General features: G+C 55.6%; 1 protein-coding gene across 1 annotated transcript; it reads left to right on the top strand.

The window, feature by feature from the left end:
• Positions 1 to 3960: 3960 nt before the first annotated feature.
• TGFBR3L (transforming growth factor beta receptor 3 like) lies at positions 3961 to 11558 on the top strand. Its single transcript, XM_038740480.1, has 9 exons — positions 3961 to 3992; positions 4379 to 4557; positions 5031 to 5174; positions 5395 to 5469; positions 5747 to 5896; positions 6055 to 6339; positions 6668 to 6821; positions 7029 to 7178; positions 11387 to 11558. The coding sequence occupies exons 1-9, from the start codon at positions 3977 to 3979 to the stop codon at positions 11455 to 11457; spliced, it is 1224 nt and encodes a 407-aa protein (XP_038596408.1). The 5' UTR covers positions 3961 to 3976; the 3' UTR covers positions 11458 to 11558.
• Positions 11559 to 12657: the final 1099 nt, after the last annotated feature.

Here is a 12657-nt window from a genome sequence, read left to right as displayed (position 1 = left end):
TGTCCCGGCTGCAGGAGAGACTTGCCCCTGAACCTGGCCAGTCCTCTGCCCCTCTGAGATCTTCCCCCTGAGGAGACAGGAGCAGGGCTCATCTGCGGGCTGGTGTCTCCCGGGCACCTCTCTTCTTGAGGTGGGCCCCTGGGCCGAGCTGCCTGGATCCCGCATCTTCCAAATCCCCCCACCCCGTCCCGCTGCAACAGCTGGGTAGAGGCTAGGGCTGGGCCTCAGTGAGGGCCTTGGCATCCGAGGCCCTGTCGGTAACTCTAGCACCGGGAGGTGGGCCAGCAGGTGATTTTTTCAGGTTGGAGGGCTGAGAAAGTCGTAGAAAGGGAGGGAGAGGCAGAAACAGGTGGGATTGAGGGGCAGGTGAAGTCAGTGTGAGGAAGTAGAGGAGCAAGAGCTGAGGGGTAGGAGGGTCTCTGCCGGAGCCCTGGGAGGGGCTGGGATCCTCTGAGAAGGGCAGGATCAGAGCAAGGGAGAGAAGTGACCAGTGGACCAGAGGAAGCAGGCTTGGGCCGGGGTCAAGAGATAAGGAACAGCAGGGAACTTGAAAAGAGCTGGGGTCAAGGGTTGGGCAGACCATGATGCAGAGGGGAAGGGAAAGTGGAGAAGGGTGCAGGAAGGGCGGGGGGTGGCCCTTTGAGGGACTGGGAATCCCATGCCAGTTGCAGCTTCACAGTTGCCAACGTCCCCAGAGCGGAGGCCAAAGAAGGGGCAGTCCCAGGCCCTCGGGCGGTCGGTGGTATTTATTGAACGTCGACTGCAGAGCACTGGGCTAAGCACTCGGGAGAGTTGGTAGACGCTATCCCTGCCGACAGGGTTTACGGACTAGTGGGAAATTGATGCGGGCCAGTGACAACTCAGCTAGAAATCCACGTCTCCGGGATTCCTCCCTTCAGTGCTGGCAGCTCCACCAGCCTATTTGGGGGCTGTCCCGCCCCCATTCCCATGTGTGTCTTCCCCCCCACCCCATCGTCCCCCCTGGCCAGTCTTCAGGGACGAATCTCTCCTGGGCTTCCACACCAGGCCGAAGGAAAAACCAGAAAATCATTCCGGCCGGCTTCCCCCTCCCACCTTGACTGCCTCTTAAGTGGGATTTCTTTCCCCGGCCTCTGTAGACAAAAGGAAAATGCAGTTTTATTGCATTTTTTTTCTTATTGTTTTTGGTGGGTTGTTTTTTTTTTTCAAACATTTGACTCGTGAACAGCTGGGGAGGGCGGGGGGGCCGGGTCCCTCGAGCCTTCCCCAGAGAGGTTGTGTCCTTGTCTTCTGGTGCCTCGGGCTTCAGGGGAGACAGGGTTTCATAATGATGTTTTTGGTGATGCATGCCACGCAAATGGAAAACAAAAAAAAAAAAACAAAAACCACAAAAAAAAAAAACCCAAAACAACCAACAAAGCCAACCAACACCAAAGGTGAGGAAACTTAGGTGGATTTAGCTGATAAAATATAGGCGTAGCCTTTCACTATATTCTCTCTATATTATATATTATTATTATTATATTTACAACAATCCGCATGTTAAATATTAGGAGTTAACTTCTCTCTGTACTGAAAGGGAAAAGCCAGCTTGTTCTCTTTCTGAGTCCGGGATCCTTGGGACGGGGCGATGGAGAGCCCCGACTCGCCAGGGCCCCCCGGGGTGCTGGTCTGCCCTTGGGGGGGAGCAGATCGGGCTTGGGGGCCACGGGAGTTCTTGCTCCGTCCCGCGAAAGGTCTGGACTCCCATCCCCGCCCCCCCTCTTACCAGCGACAGCACCAGTCGGAATGACTCACAAAGTTGCAAGGTCTCGGGGCCAGCTTTGGCCTTTTTTTAATAGCTGCCTGCTTTTGTCTTTTTTTTTTTTTTTTGGTTTTGTTTTTTTGGGTGGGTGTGAGTGGGTGGATGGGTGGGTGGGTGTACCTGCTGGCCTTGCCGCGCCCCCCATTCAGTGTTAGCCAGGGTCCCTCTTCCCCTACCCATCTCTCCTGGGCCTTTGGAGCCTTGTGAGGAAAAGGCGGGTGTCTTGCTCCTCCGGCGACTCTGGAGCTGATACCCCTCAAGCCTTCTCTCCTTCCCTCCCCAACCCCCCTGCCCAATGGTGTCCTGCTTTTCCCTGGCCTCCCTTCCCTGGGTTGTTGGGTTTTTTTTTTAGGCCTCATCCAGTCAAGGCGGGGGCTGGCGACTGGAAGGAGCCACCTAGAAGTTTTTCTCTGAGGCCTGGGCTTGATTCCCGACCCTCCCTTCTTGGCGCCTCGTGTCTTCCCTCTACTTGGGGTGCCCACCTTCCCTTCCCTCCCCCTTCCCCCCCCCCCAGGCGTGGCTCAGGAGAAGCAGGGCTAGAGTAGGGAGAGCCTCGGGCTCCTCCCTTCAGTTCAGGCCGCTCAGGATACCAGTGGGGCTGGACTGGTACCCCTGAGCAGCTCGGTTTCCCCTTTTTTAAAAAACAAAAAAAACTCCGTTGTTTGTAAACCCTTCTTAGAAGCTTGAAAATAAAAACCTCCCTCTTTCCCCAGCTGTGTGTTCTGGACCAAGCCGGGCCCCTGTCTGCTGGGAGGGGGGTGGGTGGGGGGGAGCCGGGAGGGGGCAGAGGGAAATGTGGCCCGACTTCCCACCCTGGCCAGTGCCAGCCAGCCTCTCTGTGGGGTGGGGGCGGGGGTTGCCCCTTTGGGGGTCTTGTTTGTGGAGCGGTAAAAATCCCAAGGTTGCAGAACCGGGGGGCGGGGGGGATTGGGCAGGGGAGCGGCTGGGCAGCATGACCCACCCAATTGCCGTCTACGGGGAGGTGAGGCCGCCAGCCCTGGCCCTTCTTTCCTCCCCTTCTGGGGAGGTGCAGCCCTGACCCTGTTAATCTTCCCGGAGCCACATCCGATCTCCGGAGGCCAGGCTGAGAACCCTTAATACCCAAGGCGGGCCAGTGGCACCATCCAGCCCACGCCCCCGCAGCCGTGGCCTTGAGCCACAGCTGCTGAAGTCGGCTTGGGTTTCGGCTACCCGTGGTTACACCGGGGCCCCACGAGATGGTCCAGGCAGGGTGGGTGAAGCTCCGCTTGCACAGGCGCCCACAGCATCTCAGGCTCCTGCCCCAGCCGGTCCCTGGGAGCATGTGCCCAGCGGCTAATAGACGTGGAGTAAAAGTCCCTTTCCCACCTCAGTCTGGCTCTTCCCTCTCCCCTCCCCAGAGCCTCCTTGCCCTGGAGCCTGGGTCTGGATCCCTCCAGAAGGGCTGCCCCCTGCCCGGTCCCCAGTCAGCCCTGTTCTAAGAGATCAGGGAAGAGAATTCAGCTGAGCTGGGTAGCCCCCTGACCCAGGTTCCCCCCCCCCCCCGATTCCCACAGCTCCTCTGCTGCAAAATCCCCCAGCCCGTTCTAGGAGGGGGTAGAGAAATGGACAGAACCAGATCATGCGCTGCCCTTTGTGGTGTCTGCCTCTCACTGCCAACTGCCTCTCACAGTTCTTTTAGACTGTGAGCCCACTGTTGGGTAGGGACTGTCTATATGTTGCCAACTTGTACTTCCCAAGCGCTTAGTACAGTGCTCTGCACACAGTAAGCGCTCAATAAATACGATTGATGATGATGATGATGGTGCAGGGGGAATCCTGCAGTTAGCCAGCTCCAGGGGGGCGGGGCGGGGGGTGGGGGTTGCCCCCTGCCCAGCCCCAGCTCCACTTCCTGCCTGGAGAGCACATCTACAACTTTTCCCCTTTCCGCCTGGATCCTCAAGGCCACCTCCCTGGAGTCCTGCAGTGGTTTGATCTCCAGAGCAACAGAAGACTGTTTTGAGTGGACGGGAGCCAGGAGAGGGGTCTAGCCTAGGTGGAGGCGGAGGGGAGGGCGGGCCTTAGGGTGGAGTCACAGGGTGGGGGAAGAGTGTGGTCCATCCAATTACCCTTGGCAGCCCGGACAACTTCCCTGCCTCTGTGGTCAGCAGGATGTTGGAACCGACCCTTCTCCTCCTCCTCCTCCTCCTTCACTCCTCTCTCCTCTTCCTCCCCATGCCAGGCAGGACAGGTAGGTGCAGGGGAAGAGGGAGAGGAGGGGCCGGGGTTGACCAGGGGTGCATCAGCTTTGTTGCTTCCTCGCCCTCTGAAGAGAAGCCGGACTTCTTGCCTCCCCGTGTCCCCTTGTCCCCTCCCCGACTTGCCTTCTGTCTCAGAATCCCCATGCCCTGCCCCCCAACTATCTCCCTGCTCTCCCATCCCTCCAGGTCAGAGGGGGACTCAAAGGCAGCTCGGCAGTGGGCACGGTGGAGGGGTGGGGGGAAGAGGTATAGAAAGGGAGCCTGGGGCGGAAGCAGTGGGAGGGAGCAAGAACGTGGCGCCTTTGGGGCCGACCAGAGCCCTAGCAAGCGACCCCCTCTTTCCACCTGCCTCTCTCTCTCTCATCTGTATCTCCAGTTGCCCAGACCTGGGAAACGTCCCAGCCGCCCTCCGGCTCCCTGGCGGCCCCCAAGATTCCGGGAGAGGAGTGGCGGAGGCTGGTGGGACGGCTGATGGAGGGTGGGCCCCGTGATGCCGTATCTGTTACCTGTTACCCTGGTAGGATGGTGGCCCACGTGAGCAAGGACATCCTGGCGGTGAGAGACCACCCCTCACCCCCCAACCAGCTAAACTAAGAGTTAATGAGAACCGTGGTATATGTTCAGCGCTTCCTATAGGCCAAGCGCTGTACAAGACAGTCTGGTCAGACACAGGCCCTGACCCACCCGGGGCTCAAATCTAAGTAGAAGGGAGAACAGCTATTGGATCCCCATTTGACAGTTGAGGAAACTGAGACCCGGAGAAGTGAAGCGACTTGCTCAAGGTCACAAGGCAGGCGACTGATGGAGCCAAATTTGCCGCCCAGGCCCTCCGGCTCCCAGGGCGGGGCTCATTCCTTGAAGTCTCTTCACCTTCCCGGATCTGAACCAACATCCCATCACCCCCCTTAACCCACGTCAAAGCCAGCTCAGCCCGTGCCCTCTGACCTGGATACTCCTCCTCCCCTCCCTCCCTTTCTCCTTCCCCTCCCTCTTTCCTTTCCTCCTTCCATCTCCCCCTCTGGGCTCAGGCCCAGGGACTGCTCCCCGCCCAGGTCTCCCTGGCTGACCCCAGGTGTGCCGCCACTTCCAACCACAGCCACTTTTACCTGGAGACCCCCCTGAATGGCTGTGGGACTCAGGCCCGGGGAGATCCTGCCCACTACCACAACACCGTAAGCCAGGGGGAAGGGAGAGAGCGTTGGGGCGGGGGGACGATGACCAAGGGGTGGGGGGGGGGGGGGTCTCTCTCGCTAAGATGCAGAAAGACCGGGAGCTCTTGACTCCTTGAAGAGGGGAGGGTCCCCTTGTGATGCCCCAGGGGCCTGGGTGGGGAAACCCAATCCGAGTCAGAAGAATCTGGAGCCAGGAAGAAACCTGTCCCACTTCCCCGAGGTCCGTCTCAGTCACTTGTCCCCCGGAGACGGTCCCAAGTCACACCCAGGAGAGGACAGAGTCCACACCATTAATGTGAGTAGGGCTGGTGGGGAGGGTGGGCGGGCAAAGAGCCGAGGGATGGAATTCCTGGCTTTCAGCCCAGCTGCTAGGCCAGGATTGGGGCCGGGGGGCTGGGGGAGGGAGGCGTTGATGGCTCTTTAAGGAGAAAGGGACCCCTGGGTTCCAACCCCACCTCGGAGTTCTCTCTGCCCTGAGTTTGGAGTCAGCACGGCAGGGTGTCGTTCTTCACTGGGGAATCCAAAATGGCAGCAAAGGGAGGGACCCTCTCTCTCTTCTGCCTCTCTTGTAGTTTACCTGCACCCCATCCAGCCTGGCCGGGGGCCCCCAACATCCCCAGCCCCGCCGCCCACTCTTCAGCCTGGAGGTCTACGGCTCTGACGCCTTTCACAAGCTCCCCGGGCCATGCACTGTGCCCGCCGACAGCCGTGTCTTTGTGGAGGTGACCCCTGCCACTGCGGGGAGTGGGGGGGGGGTGGGGGGTCGAACAAGCAGTGCTCTTTCTGTCACCTGAGCAATTATCGAGACCGAGGACGGGGGGAGGGGGATTGGGGCCGAGACCCCCGCATCCCATGCTGCCAGCTGACTCTCTCCACGTAGGCTGCCCTGGCCCGGCCCGGCCCCAACCGGGGCCTCTCCCTCCGCCTCTGCTTCGTGTCACCCTCTTCGGACCCAGCCCGGCGCTCCCCCTTCCTGGTGCTGCGCGGAGGCTGTCCGGCCGAGCCGTCCGTGACTTTCCTCGCAGCGTCCTCTCAAGCCCCATACCGCACCCGCCTCAGCTTCCGACTGCGGCCCCTCTTCAACGCCTCCGTGCAGTTTCTGCACTGCCAGCTGGGGCTCTGTCACCGGGGGGCTGCCCCGCCCGGTCCCCACGAGCCCCCGCCGGTCTGTGACAGAGGGAGGGGAGGCTGGGGACCCGAACACCCGGGGTCCGGGAGGAGAGGTGGGCCGGGATGCCGCCACCCCCGTTCCACTTCCTCAGCCAGTCAGAAAAGCAGAGTTTCCCGCATGGGACGGGGCCCCTGTCTGCCCCGATGACCTCGTATCCAACCCAGAGCTTAGTTTGGGGGCTCGGCACATAGCGAACGCCGCGCAAAGACCACCGTAATGATTAGCGCAGGCTGCGAGTGGGCAGAAAATGGGTGGAGGAGGCTGCGGGGTGGGAGGGAGTGTGGCGGTAAGAGCGGCAAACTGATTCCCCGCCCCATCTCAGTGTCTCTCCCAGGATGAGGCCTGTATGGGTGGTGGCGGCAGCGAGGAGGAGAGCGAGGAGTCTTGGGGGCGAGGCCGGAACCCGCGCACTCTGTCCCAGCCCATCATCGTCACCGTGCCTTGGCCTCCCCGGGCCTCCCGCCAGCCTCCCCTGGGTGAGACCCCACGGCCTCCCTCCTCCTCCTCCTCCAGATGCTTGAGGGCCGGGATGCCTCCGCCTAGGTTCTGGAAGGGGACTGGGCTGGAGTCCGGGGCAGCTGAGGTCCGAGGGGAGAGCCAGGTCCCAGGTGGGACCCAGAGCTGGTGACACTCCTAGCTGCGGGTCTTCCTGCCCCTGGAACGAGGCCCATCTCCCCCCGCAGAGCGGCCGAAGAAGGGGGGCCCACGCAAGGAGCCATCCTCCCCCGTCTCCCACGGACTGGAGCTGGCCCCTGTAGTGGGCATCGCCGTGTCGGCTTTTGTGCTGGGGGCTGCTCTCTCCGCCGGGCTCAGCCTCATCCACATCCACACAGGTAGAGTGCGGGGTGGGGGACCCGTGGCGTAGTGGACGGAGAACCATTTATTACTCTATTTATTTATTTATTTATTTTACTTGTACATATCTATTCTATTTCCTTTATTTTGTTAGTATGTTTGGTTTTGTTCTCTGTCTCCCCCTTTTAGACTGTGAGCCCACTGTTGGGTAGGGACTGTCTCTATATGTTGCCAACCTGTACTTCCCAAGCGCTTAGTACAGTGCTCTGCACACAGTAAGCGCTCAATAAATACAATTGATGATGATGATGATGATGATGAGAGCCTGAAGGTCATGGGTTCTAATCCCGGCTCCGCCACTTGTCTGCTAGGTGACCTTGGGCCCGTCACTTCCCTTCTCTGGGCCTCAGTTCCCTCATCCGTAAAATGGGGATTAAGACTGTGAGCCCCACAACCTGATCACCTCGTATCCCCCCCAGCACTTAGAACAGTGCTTTGCGCCTAGTAAGTGCTTAACAAATGCCATCAGTATTATCATTATTATTCTCTGTGCCTCAGTTACCTCATCTGTAAAAAATGGGGATGAAGACTGTGAGCCCAATGCGGGACAGGGACTGTATCCAACCGGATTAACTTGTATCCCCCCCAGTGCTTAGAACAGTGATTGGCACATAGTAAGTGCTTAACAGGTACCATTATTATCATTATTATTACGTATAGAGAAGCGGCGTGGCTTAGTGGCAAGATCCCGGGCTTGAGAGTCAGAGGTGGTGGGTTCTAATTCCGCCTCCGCTACTTGTCTGCTGTGTGACCTTGGGCAAGTCACTTGACTTCTCTGTGCCCCGGCGACCTCATCTGGAAAATGAGGAGCAGCGTGGCTCAGTGGAAAGAGCCCGGGCTTTGGAGTCAGAGGTCATGGGTCCAAATCCCGGCCCCGCCAATTGCCAGCTGTGTGACTTGGGGCAAGTCACTTCACTTCTCTGGGCCTCAGTTCCCTCATCTGGAAAATGGGGATGAAGACTGTGAGCCCCCCGTGGGCCAACCTGATCACCTTGTAACCTCCCCTGCGCTTAGAACAGTGCTTTGCACATAGTAAGCACTTAATCAATCAATCAATCAATCGTATTTATTGAGCGCTTACTGTGTGCAGAGCACCGTACTAAGCGTTTGGGAAGTACAAGTCGGCAACATATAGAGACAGTCCCTACCCAACAGCAGGCTCACAGTCTAGAAGGGGGAGACAGAGAACAAAACCAAACATACTAACAAAATAAAATAAATAGAATAGATAGTACAAGTAAGATAAATAAATAGAGTAATAAATATGTACAAACATATATACATATATACAGGTGCTGTGGGGAAGGGAAGGAGGTAAGATGGGAGGGATGGAGAGGGGGACGAGGGGGAGAGGAAGGAAGGGGCTCAGTCTGGGAAGGCCTCCTGGAGGAGGTGAGCTCTCAGTAGGGCCTTGAAGGGAGGAAGAGAGCTAGCTTGGCGGGTGGGCAGAGGGAGGGATTCCAGGCCCGGGGGAGGACGTGGGCCGGGGGTCGATGGTGGGACAGGCGAGAATGAGGCACGGTGAGGAGATTAGTGGCAGAGGAGCGGAGGGTGCGGGCTGGGCTGGAGAAGGACAGAAGGGAGGTGAGGTAGGAGGGGGCGAGGGGATGGACAGCCTTGAAGCCCAGGGTGAGGAGTTTCTGCCTGATGCGCAGATTGATTGGTAGCCACTGGAGATTTTTGAGGAGGGGAGTAACATGCCCAGAGCGTTCCTGCACAAAGACAATCCGGGCAGCAGCATGAAGTATGGATTGAAGTGGGAAGAGACACGAGGATGGGAGATCAGAGAGAAGGCTGATGCAGTAGTCCAGACGGGATAGGATGAGAGCTTGAATGAGCAGGGTAGCGGTTGGGATGGAGAGGAAAGGGCGGATCTTGGCAATGTTGCGGAGCTGAGACCGGCAGGTTTTGGTGACGGCTTGGTTGCGAGGGGTGAATGAGAGAGCGGAGTCGAGGATGACACCAAGGTTGCGGGCTTGTGAGACGGGAAGGATGGTAGTGCCGTCAACAGTGATGGGAAAGTCAGGGAGAGGGCAGGGTTTGGGAGGGAAGACAAGGAGTTCAGTCTTGGACATGTTGAGTTTTAGGTGGCGGGCAGACATCCGGATGGAGATGTCCTGAAGGCAGGAGGAAATGCGAGCCTGGAGAGAGGGGAAGAGAGCAGGGGCAGAGATGTAGATCTGGGTGTCATCAGCGTAGAGATGATAGTTGAAGCTGTGGGAGCGAATGAGGTCACCAAAGGAGTGAGTGTAGATCGAGAACAGAAGGGGACCAAGCACTGAACCTTGGGGAACCCCTACAGTAATGGGATGGGAGGGGGAGGAGGAGCCTGCGAAAGAGACTGAGAATGAACGACCGGAGAGATAAGAGGAGAACCAGGAGAGGACGGAGTCTGTGAAGCCAAGGTCGGATAGCATGTTGAGGAGAAGGAGAAGGGGATAGCATTAATAAATGTCATCATCATTATTATTATTAAAATGGGGACTAAAAGTGTGAGCCTCCCGTGGGACAACCTGATCACCTTGTAACCTCCCCGTGCTTAGAACAGTGCTTTGCACATAGTAAGCGCTTAATAAATGCTATCATTATTATTATTATTATTATTTAAATGGGGACTAAAAGTGTGAGCACCAGTGGGACAACCTGATGACCTGGTATCTCGTTCAGCGCTTAGAACAGTGCTTTGCACATAGTAAGTGCTTAATAAATGCTACCATTATTATTATTATTAAAATGGGGACTAAAAGTGGGAGCCCCCCGTGGGACAACCTGATGACCTGGTATCTCCTTCAGCGCTTAGAACAGTGCTTTGCACATAGTAAGCGCTTAACAAACGCTATCATTATTATTATTAAAATGGGGATTAAAAGTGGGAGCCCCACGTGGGACAACCTGATGACCTGGTATCTCCTCCAGCTCTTAGAACAGTGCTTTGCACTTAGTAAGCGCTTAATAAACGCTATCGTTATTATTATTAAAATGGTGACTAAAAGTGTGATCCCCCCGTGGGACAACCTGATGACCTTGTATCTCCAGCGTTTAGAACAGTGCTTTGCACATAGTAAGCACTTAATAAATGCTATCATTATTATTATTATTAAAATGGGCACTAAAAGTGGGAGCCCCCCGTGGGACAACCTGATGACCTGGTATCTCCTCCAGCGCTTAGACAGGGCTTGGCACATAGTAAGTGCTTAATAAATGCTATCATCATTATTATTATTATTAAAACGGGGACTAAAAGTGTGAGCCCCCCGTGGGACAACCTGATGACCTTGTATCTCCTCCAGCGCTTAGACAGGGCTTGGCACATAGTAAGCGCTTAATAAATGCTATCATTATTATTATTATTAAAATGGGGACTAAAAGTGTGAGCCCCCCGTGGGACAACCTGATGACCTGGTATCTCCGCCAGCGCTTAGAACAGTGCTTTGCACATAGTAAGCGCTTAACAAACGCTATCATTATTATTATTAAAACGGTGACTAAAAGTGGGAGCCCCCCGTGGGACAACCTGATGACCTGGTATCTCCTCCAGCGCTTAGACAGGGCTTGGCACATAGTAAGCGCTTAACAAATATAACAATAAAATAAAATAAAATAAAATAAAATATAATATAATATAATATAATATAATATAATATAATATTATAATATGTAATATATAATAGAATATAATATAATGAATATGATATAATGAATATAATATAATATAATATAATATATAATAATAGTAGTACTAATAATAATAATAATAATGTTCCCCCATCGAGGGGGGGGGGCAGCTGCAGCAGGCGCCATTGCAGTCCCCCCTATGGCCACCAGGGGGCGCGGAGAAAGATCGGGGCGAGCCAAGGTGGCAAGTGGCCAGCGTCTTCAATCAATCAATCAATCAATCAATCAATCAATCGTATTTATTGAGCGCTTACTGTGTGCAGAGCACTGTACTAAGCGCTTGGGAAGTACAAGTTGGTAACATATAGAGACAGTCCCTACCCAACAGTGGGTCTTCAATCAATCAATCAATCAATCGTATTTATTGAGCGCTTACTGTGTGCAGAGCACTGTACTAAGCGCTTGGGAAGTACAAGTTGGCAACATATGGAGACAGTCCCTACCCAACAGTGGGCTCACAGTCTAAAAGACAGTCTTCGCTCTGGCCCACACCTTAACTTCTCTTTTTCAGCTCACCGACCCCTTGCGATCCCCCCCAGCAGCGGCTCTTCGGACCCCTCCCACTCAAGGCCGGCTCACTGAGTCCTCGAACAGAAAGCGGTGGAGAAGCCTGTGCCCTGGAGACGAGGAGTGGGGAAGGAGAAAACCCTCATCGCCTCCTCGGGCTGCTTCTCCCAAACTGTCGAGCGGAGCGGAGCCCAGCCCGGCCAGAGGCCAAGATGATCCCAGGATCAGCGCCCCATCCCCCGGGGCCCTCCCTACAAAGCAAATAAATCGGGGTCCCTCTCTGAGCGTCATCTGGTTCCTTCGGGCATCGGGGATGGGAGGGCGGAGAGGTGAAGCAGCCGGCCGGCACCGCAACGTCCCCGCAACCTCGCATGCCAAGCAGACCGAAATGCCCCTTCAAAACACCACGACTAGCCGGGCTCCCTCTCGTGTTGTTTTGTTTTGAAATGGGCTTTTTGAAGAGCGTTTAGGGTATCCCGGTCAGGCCCCAGTGAGAAGCAATGCGGCCTAATAATAATAATGATGGCATTTGTTAAGCGCTTACTATGTGCAAAGCACTGTTCTAAGCACTTGTTTGCCATGTACTACCATGTACTAAACCACTGGGATAGATACAAGATAATAATAATAATGATGATGGGAGTATTTGTTAAGCACTTACTCTGTGCCAAGCACTTTTCCAAGCGCTGGGGGAGATACGTGGTAATCGGGTTGTCCCACCTGGGGCTCACAGTTTTAATCCCCATTTGACAGATGAGGTAACTGAGGCACAGAGAAGTTACGTGCCTTGCCCGAAGTCACACAGCTGACAAGTGACGCAGCCAGGATTAGAGCCCATGATCTCCGACTCCCTTTCCACTAAGCCACGCAGCTTTCATTAGGTCGGACACGGTCCTTGTCCCACGTGACACTCACATTCTTATTCCCCATTTTATAGATGAAGTAACTGAGGCCCAGAGAAGTGAAGTGATTTGGCCAAGGTCAAACAACACAGAAGTGGTGGTGGTGGGATGAGAACCCAGGTCCTTCTGAGTCCCAGGCCCGTGCTCTCTCCATGGAGAAGCGGCGTGGCTAAGTGGATCGACCACGGGCCTGGGACTCAGAAGGACCTGAACTCTAATCCCGGCTCTGCCACGTGTCTGCTGTGTGACCTTGGGCAAGTCAGTTAACTTCTCTGGACCTCAGTTACCTCATCTATAAAAAGGGGATTAAGAGTGTGAGCCCAATGAGGGATGGGGACTGTGTTCAACCTGATTAACTTGTATTCATTCATTC

This window comes from Tachyglossus aculeatus, chromosome X1 (genome assembly GCF_015852505.1).
Source record: "Tachyglossus aculeatus isolate mTacAcu1 chromosome X1, mTacAcu1.pri, whole genome shotgun sequence".
Taxonomy (NCBI): Eukaryota; Metazoa; Chordata; class Mammalia; order Monotremata; family Tachyglossidae; genus Tachyglossus; species Tachyglossus aculeatus.
This window is presented reverse-complemented; position numbering and strand designations above follow the sequence as displayed.